A 17,649-nucleotide genomic window follows, 5' to 3' on the forward strand; every position below is an offset into this window, starting at 1 on the left:
ATGCGGAACGGCGAGGAATGATGACGGAAAATGAAAGAAATAAAGAAAGGGTTAAACATTAGTCGGGGTCGTAATCTCGTGAAATGGCGCCCGGCATGATAGGGGACTCGACTGTGCACGTTACGAGCTGCGCATGTCGAAAAGCGCCACGCCCGAGTCGACGGCTCCGTCGGTGTTGGGTCGTCGAGTTGTCCTCCACACCGAGGGGCTCGGAGACTCCGAGGCGCACAAGGCTGGTGGAAAAGAGCAAATCCCGACTGCTGTGATGCCTCGCACGCCTATCCAACGCCAAATGCAAACGCAATATGCAGGCTAAAACGACGACGTAAATTCAGAAGCATGAACGGAAACCTCAAATGCGGGGGGCTGTCGGGTGGTTCTGGCTGAGCGATTCCAACAGCTCTCGGGGCGGTATCTTCTGCATGCCATTTTCGCGGTCGTGCATGGCCGTCGGTGCTGGGCTGTATCCGTCGCGCTTCTTACGGATCCGGTCGAGGATGAGGCCGGCCAGCACGAGTAGCAGCATCAGGCCGAGAGCTATCGCCAATCCAATGAGGACGACGAAGCCGACGGCCATGTGGCCCCCTTCTGAGGTGAAGAAGTCGTCCCTTTGCGTGAACATCTTGGCGATGCTCCCGCTGCCGCCGCCCGTGCTCGTCGTCAGCGCGTATGGCTGGAAATACGTCCCGTTGAACAGGGCCGCCGCCACGACGCCGGTGTTGGGAATGTCGATCGATCCAGTCAGCATCAAAGTCTGCGAGCTGTCCAGGATGTCCGTCTCTTTGTGGTTCTCGAATAGAGAAAACACCTGGAGGCTGCGTAGGATGGTGGATGCCGACAGCGATTGATTGGCCGATATCCACTTGCTGCCATCGAACTTCATGAGGAAAATCGATCCGTCCTTGGTCGACTTTCCACCAACCCAGATCTGCTTCGCATCGCTCGACGCAGGAGTCATCACCGTCACCGGCCCGGGGATCTCTTCTGCCCCCGTAAAGGTCGACCACGTCTGCGTCTTCGCGTTGAACGACAGCAGGTAGCGTGTGTCGGTTCCATTTGTCCGCATGTCGCCGCCCGCGACCAGTATCGAGTCGCTGGACCACATGAGGCTGTAAACATCGCCTGAAATGCCATTGCCCGGTTGCGTCCACTGGTCCGAGGCGGCATTGTACAGGCACACGGCCGGGCAATCGAGAGCCCCGGCTACGGTGAAGGAACCGGCGACGTAGACTTCGGCGGTACCTTGTCGGACGCTGATGGCAGACACCGTACCATTACCTCCTGACACTGGCGCTGGCTGGTTGCTGAACGCTTTGGTTTTTATATCAAAGGCCACCAGCCCGTTGATCTCGCTGCCGCCGATGGTGCCGCGAACTTTGCCGCCGGCATACAGGGTGCTTCCATAGATCGCCACTGATTGAAAGACCGATTCCGCAGCGATGTCAGGGCCAAGCCCGCTGATGGAATCGCCGTCATTGCCATCCATGAGGACCAAGTTGTTAACCATGGAGCCGTTGGCGGACAGAGCAGTGAAGTGGCCGGCAAGGATGGTGATGTTGGCGTTGTCCTTGTCATAAAACGTACCGGTGATGACGCCTCGTAGATCGTCACCCGACAAGCCATCTCTGCGGCTAACTTTGGGTGCTGGACTTTGCGCTTGTATGTTCAGCGGAAATGTCCCCAGGCCCTGCTTCGTCAAGGTGGCTGCCCCGTTGACACCAAGCTCAGATGACGATATCGAGCCCGCGTGGAGTGCCTCACTGTTAGGCAGGTGGACAACGCCAGCCGTGAGGAACCCGTTATAGATGGGAACTGGACCGTCGAGGTTCTGGAGCCAGTTGCCCCTGGATGGAACCCACACGGCGAAGCCATCCACAGGTAAATCTCTGTTGTCGCTGAATCTGTTGCACTTGGAGAAAGCGCCGGTCAACGTGATGGCCGTCTCGGTGGTGTTCGAAGTTATGTTGACACGTAGTGGCACAACGAACTCAACCGGTCCATCAACCCCTGCCCCCAGCGTGCTCCAAGACTTGGCTTTGGAATCATACAGGGCAACATGGTTCAGACCGGTCACGGTGTTGGTCTTCGTGCCAGTAAAGTCGCCCACGACATAAAGATCGGTGCCTTCCAGGTGCATGCCGCGAACTTTTCCATTCAGGCCCCCATCGAGGGATTGAATCTCCCCTTTCGAGCCGTCAATTCCAACAATGTTCCAATCCTCGGCAGCCGTAAAGTTCCCACCAACGTACGTCACGTCACCGGACGTCGCGAGAGACACGACACTCGAGTTGTTCTGAAAGGCGGAATTGATCTTGATGATTTCCGACTTTGCCAGGTCCGTAATGGACAGGACGCTGTTGTCAGGGTTGAAGTCGAAGAGCCCGTCGAGTTTGTCTATCCTGTCGAGCCCTTCGAGCCCGTCGAGTCCGTCGAGCCCGTCGAGTCCGTCGAGCCCGTCGAGCCCGTCAATCCCGTTTTCTCCACCAGTTGTACTAACGAGGGTGAAGCCCAACTTCTGGGCAACAATGGTCAGCTCGCCAACGTTCTGGCCGGCAGTCGGAGTGATGGTAACGCTCGGCTTGAAAGTCTCCGACGTTTTTTCAATGTAGCCATAATAAATTTGGTCGTACTTGTCAAAGTTGTTTGTCTGAAACAGAGTCTTTGAAAAGTCGGCCTTGGCCGTTCCCGTCGCCATCGTTCCCGTCACGTCTACACGGCCTCTCCTGGTGCAGGAGTTGTCAGCCATGCAGCCGGGCGTCAACATGTCGACGGAATAGTAGCCTGACTCTCGGATGCTGGGGTAAAAGACAACAGAGGCCGACTTGGAGGTGATATCGCCAGAAAGGTTGGCTGTCAGGTAGTCCGAATTACTCTGCAGAGAAGGTGATTGGGTCCACGGACCAGTGGATGAGGCACTGGACGGGAATACGACGCCGCCACAGCTCGGCTCGTTGAAGTTGGCGACGGCGAAGGAGACGATGTCGTCCTGAAAAAGCTCGACGCCGGCCAAGCCAGCACCCTTACCATACCAGTCCGAGATGGAAATTTGAAGGCTATTCATTGACACTCGATTGACAAAGTGAAAATCCTGAAACTTGACGTTGGCATCGTGGCTCAACGGACATTCGCTGGTGCAGCTCTTATTTTGACTGGTGGAAGGATCGACGTATGTGAAGTTCATGATGCCGTTGAGAGGCAGGGCAATGAAACGGAAGGTCTTGGTCCCGCGACCATCTTGGTGAGTGTTCCAGAGCCTGAGCTTGGTTGGTTGAAAAGAATAGCCGAACTTGGCATCCCAAGTGCCTGGCGTTTGGTCCTGCAGGAACCATGCTTGGCCAGGCCCGTCCGCGCCACCGGAGCAGACGATATTCTTCGGATCGGTGAAGCCGTTCGCCGATGCACTGTTCGTGCCAGTGACGCCGGCTGAGGACAAGTTGATAACCTGGTTGTCCGTTTGGTTAGATTTTCTTGTCGTGTTGAAGTTGGTGGTGATGGCGGTGGCGTTGCTAAGACCGTTGAAGCTTCCTCCAAAAACGATATTGCCATTCGGTGCTTTGGTGATGGCTTGTACTGGTCCATTAAATCCAGCAAAGGGAAGATCACGCCACCCGTCGTTAGGAACCCAAGCGACGGCATTTGTCGACTTGGCCGCTGTGAAATTCCCTCCGACGAAGATGGTATCTCGGTCCTTGTCGCAGTAGACAGTATTTACCTCGCCCTCGAGGCCTGTGAGGGGGGTGACTTCGGTGGTGTTGGGGTTGAAAAGGGCAATCGCGTTTGATTTTGTGCCGCCGAGGCTCGTGAAGTTGCCACCGATGACGACACCGCCGAAGTCGCCGTTCTTACGGGTGAAGGTACACATCGTTCGGATCGACGCATCAACCGATAATATCGAGGCCAACACCCCATTGGGTAGCCGTGCGAGGAGAGATTCGCCATCATCTTTGCTGGATGTCTTGGGTATCTGGCTTTCGTATTCATAGAGCGAAATGCCATCAAAGTCTCCGACGATGGCTATCCTCCCCAGGTTCGAAAATTCCAGTTTTGAGGAAGGCAACTTCTTGAACTGGGCGGCCTGTGAAAACGCCGGTGCGAGGGCTGCGAGGGCTGCGATAAGTAGCAGAGGTGAGCGAGGAGGCTCACGCCACCGTGCTGGACGGTAATCTTGAAATGGTATCCTCATAGCGACTCGGTCGCACCGAGGTCCCGATGCACACGTCCGACAAACCGAGGGTGGGAGAGACGCAGATTATAGATGAGTCGTCGACAGCGATTCGGAGTGTAGCCGCATTTCAATTTTCCATCACAAAGGCCTGGTTTGTTGGTCGGGTGCTTCGTAAATCGGAGGGCAACTGGTTGACTGCACGTGTTCAAATTCGGTTCTGTGCGAGGTTTGCTGTACAGCGGGAATGAGGACAACGCAACCAAGGGAAATCGAAAGGCAAAAAGAGCGTATGAGTAGGATAGATAGGTTGCTAGACCGGGTCTGCTGCGGCTGCAGGCGCTCGTCGCTCGTCGCCGTGGTCTCCCCTCGCCGGCGATGAGACTCGAGGTTGATGAGCCCGACTTTGCAGTGTAGGGAAGAAAGGAGGGTAGCCATGCTTGGGTGGCTGCAAGAATGCGGGAAATTGCTGACGTTGTTGTGACTTCCAAGCGAAATACGCCCTAAGCCATTTCCGGCTTAGTGGTCATCTGTTCAGGGATAGGCGAACGCATGGCACCAAACAACAAACAAAAGTTACTCGTACTCGTCCGCACATACATGCGTGTACATTTATGATTTCTCTATGTAAAGCATCCTCGGTCCATGGGACAAGTCTTGCTGGGCGAAAAATGGACGATGGACGCTGTGAATCGTCAAACTGGCTGTTTGGCATGGGGGTTGACTATCAAGATTAAGTAATTGCGTGGTGGTGGTATTGTACTTCCTTTGCCCCTGCCTGTCGGGGTCCAAACGTACCTGGACTATAATACAGCACTCGTTGTCCGCCCCAATTAGGGCAGCATGTCTCGAAAATTGGCCCTCGGAGGTCTTGCTGCGCAATACCAAATTAGTGCATGTCCGCTGTTCATCGTGCCACTACTCCGTAGGTACCTTCGAGTACGAGAACCGTGTCCTTCACAGTGGAGCCTCAGCATCACCGAATACATGTACAATACTTACATGTACACATTCACGGGGTACTCGTACTCCATAATCCGTAGGTAAGAGTACATGCACATGTGTACATGTAAGTACACCTTGGACTTTAAGTGGTTTTCGTGGCGCGCTCGGGAAAAGCCAGCATCCAATCAATTGCCAGTAATGTCTCGGGTACGTACTGCTGAATGAGGCTACGATGTCCTTGCATCGTCTCCTCCGATATGGGTCAATCATGCACGCCATCTCGACGAGTGCTGGCAGTGCGGAAGCAGAGGTTGTGTGTCGATTACCATGTACGCATAGTCAAGAACACCAGCAGGGGAATGTACAAGTATACGAGAGAAGCGTTTTGATTTCTTGGGAGAGAATTCTGTTGCACTTCACATCTGTTTGCTGCAGCAATCGATGAATGGATTATTCATGATGTATCCGACGTATCTGTCTGTGTGTTTAAATCCACCGAGAAGGTTTTTCATGTGTACTTGCATGCACCAGACAGACGCGTACGAGTAAGTGTGCGTGTACATGTACTTACTGTACGGAGCAAGTACAGTACTGTACATGCACATGTCCAAGAAATTCAAGAGCACTTGGGACCATATCGTGCATCCTCCTACCGACAAGTATTACTATAGTATTCGTACCAAGTAGCAACCAGTCCGTACGAGCATTTGGTACCGAGTTGACATGCTAAGTAGTCTGCCAGCCACTCACTGACCAGCGGATAGTCTACACAGGTACGTAAGTGTACCTGTATGAGCTCGAAAGAAAAGTAATAGCACTTGACCTTTTGGAGTAAGTGGGGATTTGCGGGACGGGCACAAACTCAGGTACGAGTACGGAGTACTACTCCGCAATACTTGTACTCTGGACGGAGTACTCCGTGCTCCGTAAGTACTGTACGATCTATGGTGCAATAATACATTATACTTTTACCTACATGTACAGTACTTGCAGTCCAGTACAAGTACTGTACTTAAGTGCGTCAATACTTAAAGTGCCTGAAGCAGGTACTTCAGTATTACTTGTAAATGTACTCCGTACTGTACGCTACAATACTCCGTACAGTACGGAATACGGAGCACTAGGTACTTACTTAGATTGAGCCCACTTGCGCTATATATAGTGTGCGTACGCAGAGTACTTACAAGTACAAGTAAGTATGCATTTAAGTAAGTACACCTATAAGTAGTCGTACTTGCAAGTACTACTCCATGTATTTGCACGTACTCCGTACTTTGTATACTTGGTATTCAGTTCGATTGCTCGGTTGCCATGGGACATAATCGCTACATTCCAAGCTCAGCACATTACCTCTGGATGCACAGAGCGGTACCAAGGTACCCGTAGTGGTGGGAAGTTGCTCAGATGAATATAAACCTGGAATACTTACTGCAGTGTGTAGCCTCGCATGCCTTGCCGCACGGGTTGACGTCTTGTACCTACTATTAAATGGGGATCTTACGACAACCGGGTTTCAAGCCTGGTTGGTCAACCATGTACGACCGTCGACAGTACGAGTAATTAGCATCCAGGGCTACACGTAAGGGTAGGACCGGTAAGTACAACTACGTAAGAGCATCAGGTACAGACAGATAAGCAGGCACAGGCACCACCTGGGAGTGTTCTCGTACATACTTACGTACATGTACTGTGTACTCCGTACTGTTAGAGGTGGCGGCACTCCTTGCACAAGTGCATGGACAACATTCGAGCGTTTGGTCTTGGTGCGTCGCAACACCTGTCCTGTCGGCAACAATTAAGCGAGTTGTAAGACTCCCTGGGGGGTTGGGTTGGTGACTCTGCCTCTACGTAGGTGTGCACGTACCGTACTCCGTACTTCCTTGCAGTATTACAAGTATCATTACTGTAGGTACTCCGTACTCCGTACAAGAGGACAAAACCCTTGCGGATATAAGAACTCGTGTGCGATATTTACTTTTTTACCCCTTGGTGAGTACCTGCCTCTTCCCTCTCCCTCCCTGCTCTTGCTCCGCCACCATGGCCCCCCGCGCATACTACTATGGTCCTTAGTCAGTCCGTGCCACCACCGCAAGTCGTCACAGTCGTGATGGCAACTCGTCAAACCCCTGCTGATGTGGATCAAATGTTTCAGATGATCCAAGCTCCAGGTCTCATGGGTGAAGGATTCGACAAGCTCAGACTGGGAGCAGGTCAAAGGCAAGTCCTGGGAATTTGCATTAGGGATGGAAATTGAATGAAGTGTGGAACACTATACGCGAAGGTGTAATAGAGGCACAGAATGTACGTGTACGTGCACGTGTACGGGTACGTGTACTACATGGTACTGTACGGAGTGCACTTGGATAATTAATAACATTGCGCAATTAATCTGGCCCAAGATTGCTTCTCTGCGTATGGAGTAACTACGCCGTAAGTAAGTACAGTAATAATAAATGTGCGTGTACAGTATCTCTCTGCACCTGCATGTACAAGTACAGTACTTATGTGATGTGACGGCGAGTCATCGGGTGGGTATATTTGTACATCAGCACGCAGAGGTGACGGCCGAATATGCCGTTCGTCATCTGTCCATCATATTTTGCTCACCAGCCCACTTCCTTTTGTACTCCCTCGGGCTCTCAAACACGCTCGCCTTGCCTGACCACATCCCTCTCCGTTTCCGCTTTGCCTTGGCCTCGGCCTTGTGATAAACGTCCTTGAGCCCGCCAAATTCAGCACCAGTTTTTGCCTCGTACGTTGTCGCCAATCCGCGTTTGATCATCTCCAAGCCAACGTCTCGGCGGATGAGGTATCTCCAAACATAGACGGTCGCAACTATGCGGCTGTACTGGTCTCGCTTGTATATGTATGCCCGAACGTTTCGTCCAAGGATGTAGTTGGACAGCCATTTCAGCGCTTCACCCGAGAATGGTTGGGCCGGTCGTCCAAAGTGCGCGCCTTCGGGAGCGTCGACGCCGGCAAGGCGGACGGATATCTACAGCACGAGCAGTCAGCGAGCGCCCTGCGGGTAGGGTGCGCCATCCTGGAGTTTGGGCTTCGGCGCGTACTGTGCGGTCTTTGAGCTGCTTCCTGCCCTCGGGCACCCTTCGCAGCCAACCCCATCCTACTGCTCGCCCACCTGGCGTGTGAAATAAGTGGAAGTTGTCACCGTCCCCGACGCTCGTCACGCGGCCAAATAGGCTTCTGCTGCGAAAGAAGTTTTGTCGAACATGGGCCGCACCGGGAATCCGACGTAGGTAGTTCGCGTAGAGCTGAATAGCGCCGAGTCCGACGAGGGAGAAGAGGACCATCGGCGCCCATTCTTTGGCTGCCTGAAAGTGGTCATCGGGACGCGTTACTGACTCGGACCAAGAAACCGGCCGCCTCTTGGGCTCGGCATCATTTGGATCGCCGATGGAGCGGGAAGATCCAAATGGCCACACCATCATATTCGTGACCCGAGGGCCGTGTAGCCATATGTTGCCCCGGCGTCTTGAAGGGTTGAGGGTGATAACATGGAGTCAAGGCTGGAGGTTCTAAATGTACAGAACGCATGGAGGAGGAGCTTGTGCATGACGTGCGAGCGCTGAGCGCGTGCTGGTGGCCCACTTTCGTGGGGCACTGCAGTAGCTGACTCAGGCCAATACGGACAGTTGCAGCAGTGTCTCCGTCCACTGTAGGCCGGTTTCAACAGTTACGCTGATGAATTCCACGCCGTACATGGCACCAGTCAACATATGAATTGCGCGGTCGAATGTCAAAACACCAGTTTTCGCTGTATTTTCTTTCGCCCAAGTTCTCCTGACCTCGACTTGCATGCCCTGACGGCATCAGGTGCAGGTTCTTCGCCTTCTCCAGCTCATCGACTTCATGTCATGCCCCCAAACGCACACTCCTCATTGCACCTTGAATGACCTGCCAGTTGCAGTCTTCCTCTCCCGCTCTTCATTCTCGGGACGAGCACGACGCAGCACTATTTCAAGCCAGTCAGTATTTAACAGCAGCAGAAATGGCACATCATGTCATACCTTGCAGGAAGTCTGCCGTTCGCTTTCGCATACGGGAGTGAATGTATGCCTTGGACGCCTTTATATGGTAATGGAAATAGTCTCGGAAAGTCTGGATGTGAGAGATGACAACCGGCATTCGCTGTGGGGTCAAATGTCTTGGGAACAGAACTGCGACGTCCATCAGTAGTGCCTTGGTTAAGCAGTTGAAGGTGGCCTACCAAAAGTAACGTAGCCGATTTCGCCAGTACCCGTGTGCTGCACCCCTGGGACGCCTTGCAGCTCAAGTGGCGGATCGTTTCGGAACAGGACTTGCGGCGCGTTCTGTATCGCTCTCCTTCGCGCATCGACAAACTCTTGGATAAACACCCTTCCGAAGACCCTATCGGTTTCCTCGCGAAAAACGGTGCTGAAAATGACGGTGACGCGGTCATGGCTGGCCTTGACATAAATGGCCTCCTCCTCTCGATAGTGAATGGCCATTACTTGGCCCCCTTCTCGCACGCCTTGGGGGGCCTCTTCCGAGGTGAACTTGGACGCCTCCTCCTTCAGTTTGTAATGAGCCTCGTACGCTTGCTCGAAAGGAGCGGCCATGGCATTGCGTTTCAGCAGAGCAAACTTCATTGCCAAGGCTTCACGTTCCTCTTGTCGCAAGTCAGCATGAAAAATATGAGACCAAGTTGTTGGCCATGTGCTTGAATTGCATACCCTGATCGGCAGGCAGCTGCTCCAGATTGATCAAAACGGAGAAGTCGTAGCCTGGTTCCACGGGAGCAACGTAGTCGCCATACTCCCTTCGCAGAACTTGCTCGGCACCGTACTGAACCAAGTCCTTGAAGCACTTTATTTGCATAGACAGTAGTATCTGCGTCTTGGTCTCCGGGGTTGAAATGTGGAAGATGACGCCATCAAAGTCAGAGACGGTCTGGTCGATCGCCGTGGGAGGGGCGCTGCAGCATCATCAGCAACGCGAAACGGAGCATTCGCGTTCGAAGCTCAGAAATACCCAGAAAACCTCTCGGTAAGAACCGATTGGATGAGCACATTTTGGTAGTCAAGGAGAAGCATCGTTGGCGTCCGTCGTCTGCTGTTGCACAATGAACCGCTCGTTTGTATCCTCGTCCCTGCGTTGAGCAATGATGGTGGGGCTGGGAGCTGGGAGCTGGGGAGGCACCGAGGCAGACTTACAGGACGTCACGATCCGCCTTGATGGTGAGATGGGTCACGTGATGAGCCGCCCGCCACCATTGCGATAACCATCCCACCCTATCTATCGATCGATCGATAAGCAAAAAAATATCCCACCCCAAGTTATGCGCTGCCACTCTCTGATTCGGACGTTGCGGCCAATTGATGCTTTGACTCGGCAAAAATGGTGAAATCGTACCTGTAAGTTTCGCCGTATGATCATATTAGTAGCCACAGAGAAACTCATGATTTCATCGGCAGCAAGTACGAGCACGCCAAGTCGTTTGGTGTTGTTGCGACAAGCACCTCCAACGTCGTCTGGACCTCCAAGGACCGAACCGGAACCGGCGCTGGACAGGCCGTGGTAGCCGCGAATGAAGATGTACTGTGCTGGGACATCAAGAAGGGCGAGCTCCTGGGCCGATGGAGAGACGAGCGCTGCACTGTTTCCGTCACTGCCATCTCGCAAAGCAAGGCCGACAAGGACATTTTCGCCGTCGGCTACGAGGATGGCAGCATCCGGCTCTGGGACAGCAAAATATCTACCGTCATAGTCAACTTTAACGGGCATAAATCCGCAATCACAAAACTTGCCTTTGACAACTCCGGGGTCCGGCTAGCGAGTGGCTCGAAAGACACCGATGTCATTGTGTGGGATCTTGTCGCGGAAGTCGGGCAGTACAAGTTGCGAGGCCACAAGGATCAGGTGACGGGACTCCATTTCATTGAGCCTCAGTCGCAGATAGAGGACGAGAGTGGTTCAACGGCAATGGTTCTCGATGGACGGGATGCCTCGGATGGCTTTCTTCTCACCACGGGCAAGGATTCCCTGCTGAAACTTTGGGACCTGTCCTCAAGGCACTGCGTCGAAACACATATTTCCCAAACCAACGGCGAATGCTGGGCCCTTGGAATTTCTCCGGACCTCAGCGGTTGCGTCACTACTGGCAACGATGGAGAAATGAAGGTATGGTCACTTGATGCAGATCGTCTAGCACGCAGTGCCCGACGAGTGGGAGGAGCTCCCATGGGGCAGTACTTGTCAGACCGCGGCACTCTTCATCGACAGAGCAAGGATCGAGCCACCGAGATCATTTTTCACCCTCAACGAGACTACTTTGCCGTCCACGGAGCTGAGAAGGGAGTTGATATTTGGCGCATACGATCAGAAGCAGAAATCAAAAAAAGCATGGCCCGAAAGAGGCGAAGGCGGAGGGAAAAGAACAAGGACGGCAAACAGACGGACGAGGTTATGCCAAATGCCGATGAAAATGCGGAGGATGCGTCCAAGGCTGATGTCAGTGACGTTTTTGTTCAGTACCTCATCGTGAGGACAGGCGGAAAGGTTCGTTCCGTTGATTGGGCCCGAGTTGGAACCCAAAAGGACCTCCAACTATTGGTAGGCACGACCAGCAATCAGCTGGAGTACTACACCATCCCGCCGAAAGCAAAGCACGAGCGGAAATCAAAGGATGAGGTTGCCGACTATACACGAACACTAGCAGTGGAGCAGCCGGGTCACCGTGCCGATATTCGATCCCTGGCACTCAGCTCCGACGACAAGATGCTGGCATCGGCAGCGAACGGCTCCATGAAGATTTGGAACATCAAAACGCAGACATGCATTCGAACATTTGAGTGCGGCTACTCTCTTTGCTGTGCATTCCTGCCAGGTGACAAGGTGGTGGTGGTAGGAACGAAGAGCGGCGAGCTGCAACTCTTCGACGTTGCATCCGCCTCTCTCCTGGACAGCGTGCAGGCACATGAGGGCGCCATTTGGGCTCTGAACGTTCATCCCGGTGGCCGTTCCGTCGTGTCTGGCAGCGCCGACAAGACGGCCAAATTTTGGGATTTTAAGATTGTTCAAGAAGAGGTCCTTGGTACAACACGAACCACGCCAAAGCTAAAACTTGTCCAATCCAGGACTCTCAAAGTGTCTGATGACGTCCTCAGTCTCAAATTTTCGCCAGACTCGAGACTGCTGGCCGTTTCACTGCTGGACAATACTGTCAAAGTCTTCTTTGTCGACTCCCTCAAGTTGTATCTGAATCTTTACGGGCACAAACTCCCTGTGCTGAGCATGGACATATCCTGCGACAGCAAGCTGATCGTGACGAGCTCGGCGGACAAGAACATTAGGGTATGGGGCCTTGATTTCGGAGACTGCCACAAGGCGCTCTTTGGCCATCAGGACAGCATTTTGCAGGTGGTCTTTGTTCCGCACAACTCGGACGGCAATGGGCATCACTTCTTCAGCAGCAGCAAAGACAAGACGATCCGGTACTGGGATGGAGACAAGTTTGAGCAGATCCAACGACTAGATGGACATCATGGAGAGGTGTGGTCGATCGCCATTAGCCGAACTGGAAACTTCTTGGTCAGCGCTGGCCACGACAAAAGTATCCGCATCTGGAACGAAACGGACGAGCAGATATTCCTCGAGGAGGAGAGGGAGAAGGAAATTGAGGAGTTGTATGAGAGCACCCTGACGACGTCACTTGAGCGCGAGGCGGACGCCGAAGATGAGAACGGCGATGTTGCCGCTGCAAGCAAGCAGACAACGGAGACGCTCATGGCCGGAGAAAGGATACAGGAGGCGCTCGAGATGGGAATGGCCGATCTGAATCTGATGAAGGAATACGAAGAGGCCAAGCTGACCAATGCCAACGCCCAGCCACCCCAACGGAACCCCGTGTTCCTGGCGCTGGGGAACATTAGCGCCGAGGAGCACGTCATGTCGGTGCTGCAGAAGATTAAAGCGTCGGCGCTGCACGATGCGCTGCTGGTGCTTCCCTTCGCCACCGTCCCAGTGCTCTTCACCTTTTTGAACATCTTTGCCATACGGTCGATGAACATGCCTCTAACTTGCCGCATCCTCTTTTTCATGATCAAGACGCACCACAAGCAAATCGTGGCCAGTCGGACGATGAGAAGCATGATGGACGGCATTAGGGCAAACCTGAGAGCGGCCCTCAAAAGGCAAAAGGATGAAATGGGCGTCAACATTGCGGCGCTCAAGGTGGTGGGCATGCAGATTCGAGACAGCAGCGTCAAGGAGTACGTGGATGAGACGTGGGTCGAGGACATGACGGATAGGAGCGTCAAGAAGCGGACATTTGTACACGTAGCATGAAATATATTTGACCTAGAGGTTTAAGATATATACACCGAGAATTTAGACACAATAGGTGGCCATTTGCTCTCAGTATTGGGAAGGGCGTTGGCGGAAGTATGAACGTAATTACGCCTCCCTCTTGACCAGAAGTTGGTCACCCTCCCACCAGCACCAGAAGTTGGTCACGTGACGGCGACAACAATCGGTACGTTATCGACGACTGCTGGATCAGATAGAGCAAGCGCCAGGTTCTGCGGATGGCAACTCTCAAGCTCCGACCACATCTACAGCCTCGCCATCGAGGTTTTCATTATCCGAACCCAATTTAACACCCTTTGCATCGCCCAGCGCGTCAGCCGTTGCCCCCTTTGCCACCTTTTCGCTGGTCGCAGGCTGGCACCAGCCTACCTCGATCGCACCAGACCCAACGTCACGGCTCGCCATGCTCTTCTTCAGGTGAGTCGCTCGCCCACCTGTAGGAGGCGCGCTTTTGGCGGTGGACTTTGGGTGAGGAAGGTTATTTCTAACGGAACTAGCTTCTTCAAAACCCTCATCGACCATGAGGTCACCGTCGAACTGAAAAACGACATCCAGATTAAGGGAACGCTCAAGAGCGTAGATCAGTACCTCAACATCAAGCTGGATGACATTTCCGTCGTCGACGAGCTCAAGTATCCCCATCTGGTGCGATTTCTGTTCCCATTATTCCCCCCCTCATTGTTGGGTGTTGTCTGCTAACGCCAGTCTTCTGAGCAGAGCTCCGTTAAGAACGTCTTCATTCGCGGGTCCGTAGTGCGGTACGTGCACCTGCCGGCTGCTTCTGTAGATACACAGCTGCTGGAAGATGCGACGCGAAGAGGCAAGTTTCCTGTCCCCCCTATTACGAATGGAATCGAATGCTGACTATTCTTCGCAGAAGCAACAGCGCAGCAGGCCAAGCCGAGGTAATCCAGCACTTGGCGCAAGGATGTAATTGTTGAAATATTGCGATATGCCTTGTCTGCTCTTGCATGGCTTCATTACGACAGCATTCATATGTGTGGTAGCAACACCGGCGTCACGTGTTTCAGGGCGCTGACGGCCGTGGAAGGAATAGATACGAGGGTGCAATGTTGTCGGCGGTCGCAGCATAGTTTGACCATTTATTTGGCTTACAGGAGGGGGTTGAGGATGCTTGGTGACAACTTTCTACCACCAAGCACTGCCTCCCTTGCCCGATTTTCCATCCCATAGATGTACACTGTCATCATCCTTGCCCTCGCCCCCAAGAAGCGGGGTCACAACGCCGCCTCGCCGCCGTTCGGCTAACCATCGGTCGATCCAACCTCGCATTCTCTTCCGAGACTGTTCAGATCCCACATTAACCGTAGGTATGACCCTCTCGATCCTTAGGCACATAAGGAACATGGCGAGCTCCCGGAAACTGCTGTGCTCAGAGTACGGAACGCCGAAGCACATGGCCTCCTTGGTACTCCCTCGCTGTGCAACAAAGTCCCTGTATTCAAACCTCGTTCTCCAACCTTTGTCGTGAAGAATCTGGGTCGTGGGAATGGCACTTGGGGGGACATTTGCCCCTACCGCCCTGCCATTCGTTGGTCGAAAGTTCCAGCCACTGGGACGGAAACCGATGATGCGACTGAAGTGCGGCTTGTAGCCGGTCAGGTAATCGTGGAGCGTGTCAGCGCGTATCTCCATAAGTGACTGCATGTGCACTTGAGCTTCAATCGGGTCGGAGGTGAGAAGGGCAGCGAGTTCAGGGTCATCCAGCTGTTTGCATATTTTCATTTTCGCAGGAGTTGCATAGATCTTAGAACGCAACGCCTTGGCTATTGCAATGCAAATTCGCTCCTTCCCGATGGAATACGTTCCGCAGATGATAAGTAGGCGTTGGCCAGGCTTTTCTCTGCTTGTCTCGGTTTTGCTGGCTTCGTCTGCTTTACCGCTCAGGAAGTATTCGCTCACGGCCTGCGTGCTGCCATCTCGTTTTATCGCGTCAAGAATGTCGTCCTTGCAATTGGGGTCTGGTGATGTCGATGCACACAGATCGGCGCATGCTTTGATGACGTCTTCCTGTGGTGGGAACGAGTACCTAGGATTTAGGTAGGTCGTGTCGAGGTAGCATGTGTTGATTATCTGCTGCTGTGTCTTTCGCGTAATAGAATCCACAACGTCTGGCTTGAGCAAAGGGTGGTCGACATGTGCAGGACAGGCACGAAAATCGCCGCAATGGAGCACGCGCTGCAGTCGTGAGGTTGGCGCGTTACTCAGAGGCTTTTCGAAGAGAAACATGGAGCTTCCAGGACAATGGTTTGCCGGTATCATCGTCACAGTGGCGCCCGTTCCGGGAACGGGGTACGGCTTCTCAAAGTCCAGCTCGACAATCCACTCTGGCTTGGTGCGTAACTGATTCTTGACCAAGCTCCCTGTAACCTTGCTGCAGAATATTGGGCCGTGTCTCCAGCTAGCAGTCAGACCGATGTAGTGATCGCTATGGAAATGGCTCAGAAAGTAAGCCTTGCAACCTTCCACGGCGCCGTAGCGAAAGGCGTCCACACAGATGTTAAAGTTCGGAATGTTCTTGTAAAACGGGCAGGTTCGTTCGTAGGCTGGACGGCCCCGAGAAGCATGCTCAGCCGCAGCTGCGGTCGCCCAGGCCGAATCCTCGGCATTGCCAGACATGAGCTTTGAGAAAGCGGATTTGACCTCCGTACCACGCTCAACTTTATCGAACGGACTGAATTGCGCTGGCCTCGGAATCGTTGCTCGAATGAATCTCTTGCTCATTTCGGTGGATTCGACTGGGGGAGCTTGGCTTGGAGACTTAAGTTCCCGATGAGATAACGGAGTGGGATTGCCGTCAAGACACAAGTTGACATGGCGGGTCGCATCATCCGGAGATATACCTGCTAGGCTGCCGTCGCAGATTGGACAGCGCAAGTCGGCGGTTGCGTCACCCGGGAGATCGTCACCAAAGTCTTCAAAAAGCAGTGTTCCCCCGTCCTCAGCTTCAATTCGGGCCTGTTCGCGCATAAATTTCATCTCCCGCAACTCTTCGCCTTCAAAAGCTTCCATGTCGAGATCGTCCATACCTGAGGGATCCTGGATATCGTCGGCTTGTGTATGCGCAGAGTCTGGAAATTGGAACGGAGGCGATTTGGCTTGTGTCCTTTCCGTCGTCGGTCCGGCAAAGTCGGCTGCGCAAGATGACTGAGTAGTGGATTGCAGTACGGCCTCGGCTTTGAATCTCACTCGGGGTACATCGGGTATGGTGACAGCTTCGCCGCTGTCCTCGGCTTCGCTATCAGAGTCCACGACGAAGGGGGTATTGCCATAGTGTCTTGATTTCTGTCGCTTGGATTGTTCAGCATGCTCTGGGCAAGAAGCCCGTCGTAGCTCTATACTCTGTACCCCAACCACGGTTGTGTGCCTGTCTTCGCTAACTCGTCTCCTTTTGGCCGAAGTCTGAGACTCGTTGAGGCGACCAAGATCATCATCGCCAACGGGGATGTCGTCGTGCGTGGTGGTGGGGTGAACCGGGGCTCCAACAAAGAGAGAATCTTCCGGCTTGTGCGTCTTCTGGAAGAAATTCAAGATGCTAGCATTCGGCTGGCTTGGCTTCCGGGGGAATGACGCCAAAGTCCCGAGCCTTTTCTGCGCCTTGGGTTGGTTGGTCTTGGTTGTGGTGACCATCGGGGCGATGACGTCTGATGTCTACCTTTTCAACGCCGTGACTGCAAGGACGGGCATGGGAAAATGCCTGCTACTTAAATTTCCATCCGATAACCAACTATCCAATCGGCAAGTAGCGGTGCAATGAGCGGTGCAATGAGCTCTGCGCAAGACAATCAAATTGGTTGAGCAAAGGTAGAAGTGAAAGTGGAGGTAAGCGCAGATGTGGGACACAGTCGCGCTGGGCAGGCTCCAGGGATCGCGAAGTCACGGGACAATCGCAGCCACTTTACGCCTGGTGTGTCTGGACGGCCGTTGGTACAAATGCATGTACAGTTAGTTAAGTATACTGTAAGTAATAGTGCCCCAAAGCTAACAACAGTAAGTACTGTGCAGACCCGAGTACCAATAGGCCATAATCTTGGAAACACCATGTACCTCGATGAATAATGAGGATGAATCACACCATGATACAAGAAACCTCTGCCTTTCTCATGTTGGTGAAGAAGGAAAGGGGGCAGGGGCAGGATCTTCTACTTGCGCAGCAATCCGTTGAGGTGACA

The 17,649-nt window shown here is 53.3% G+C and overlaps 4 protein-coding genes across 4 annotated transcripts; 1 reads left to right on the forward strand and 3 right to left on the reverse strand.

The window, feature by feature from the left end:
* Window positions 1–352: 352 nt before the first annotated feature.
* On the reverse strand, window positions 353–4,183 carry DCS_03859 (cellular morphogenesis protein; the record flags this gene model as incomplete). The annotated part of the gene is made up of 1 exon (XM_040801172.1): window positions 353–4,183. One exon carries the CDS (start codon window positions 4,181–4,183, stop codon window positions 353–355), a length of 3,831 nt encoding a protein of 1,276 aa, XP_040656205.1.
* Window positions 4,184–7,688: 3,505 nt separating this feature from the next.
* DCS_03860 (putative arp2 3 complex 34 kda subunit protein) lies at window positions 7,689–10,182 on the reverse strand (the record flags this gene model as incomplete). Its single annotated transcript, XM_040801173.1, has 7 exons — window positions 7,689–8,102; window positions 8,176–8,599; window positions 9,023–9,080; window positions 9,136–9,285; window positions 9,336–9,758; window positions 9,823–10,064; window positions 10,121–10,182. The coding sequence occupies 7 exons, from the start codon at window positions 10,180–10,182 to the stop codon at window positions 7,689–7,691; spliced, it is 1,773 nt and encodes a 590-aa protein (XP_040656206.1).
* A 304-nt stretch (window positions 10,183–10,486) lies between these two features.
* On the forward strand, window positions 10,487–14,320 carry DCS_03861 (WD domain-containing protein; the record flags this gene model as incomplete). Its single annotated transcript, XM_040801174.1, has 6 exons — window positions 10,487–10,503; window positions 10,564–13,420; window positions 13,565–13,622; window positions 13,708–13,873; window positions 13,954–14,101; window positions 14,162–14,320. The coding sequence occupies 6 exons, from the start codon at window positions 10,487–10,489 to the stop codon at window positions 14,318–14,320; spliced, it is 3,405 nt and encodes a 1,134-aa protein (XP_040656207.1).
* Window positions 14,321–14,605: 285 nt separating this feature from the next.
* On the reverse strand, window positions 14,606–17,107 carry DCS_03862 (DNA repair metallo-beta-lactamase; the record flags this gene model as incomplete). The annotated part of the gene is made up of 1 exon (XM_040801175.1): window positions 14,606–17,107. The coding sequence occupies one exon, from the start codon at window positions 17,105–17,107 to the stop codon at window positions 14,606–14,608; it is 2,502 nt and encodes an 833-aa protein (XP_040656208.1).
* Window positions 17,108–17,649: the final 542 nt, after the last annotated feature.

The sequence above is a fragment of the Drechmeria coniospora genome, chromosome 02 (assembly GCF_001625195.1).
Source record: "Drechmeria coniospora strain ARSEF 6962 chromosome 02, whole genome shotgun sequence".
In the NCBI taxonomy this organism is placed as follows: Eukaryota; Fungi; Ascomycota; class Sordariomycetes; order Hypocreales; family Ophiocordycipitaceae; genus Drechmeria; species Drechmeria coniospora.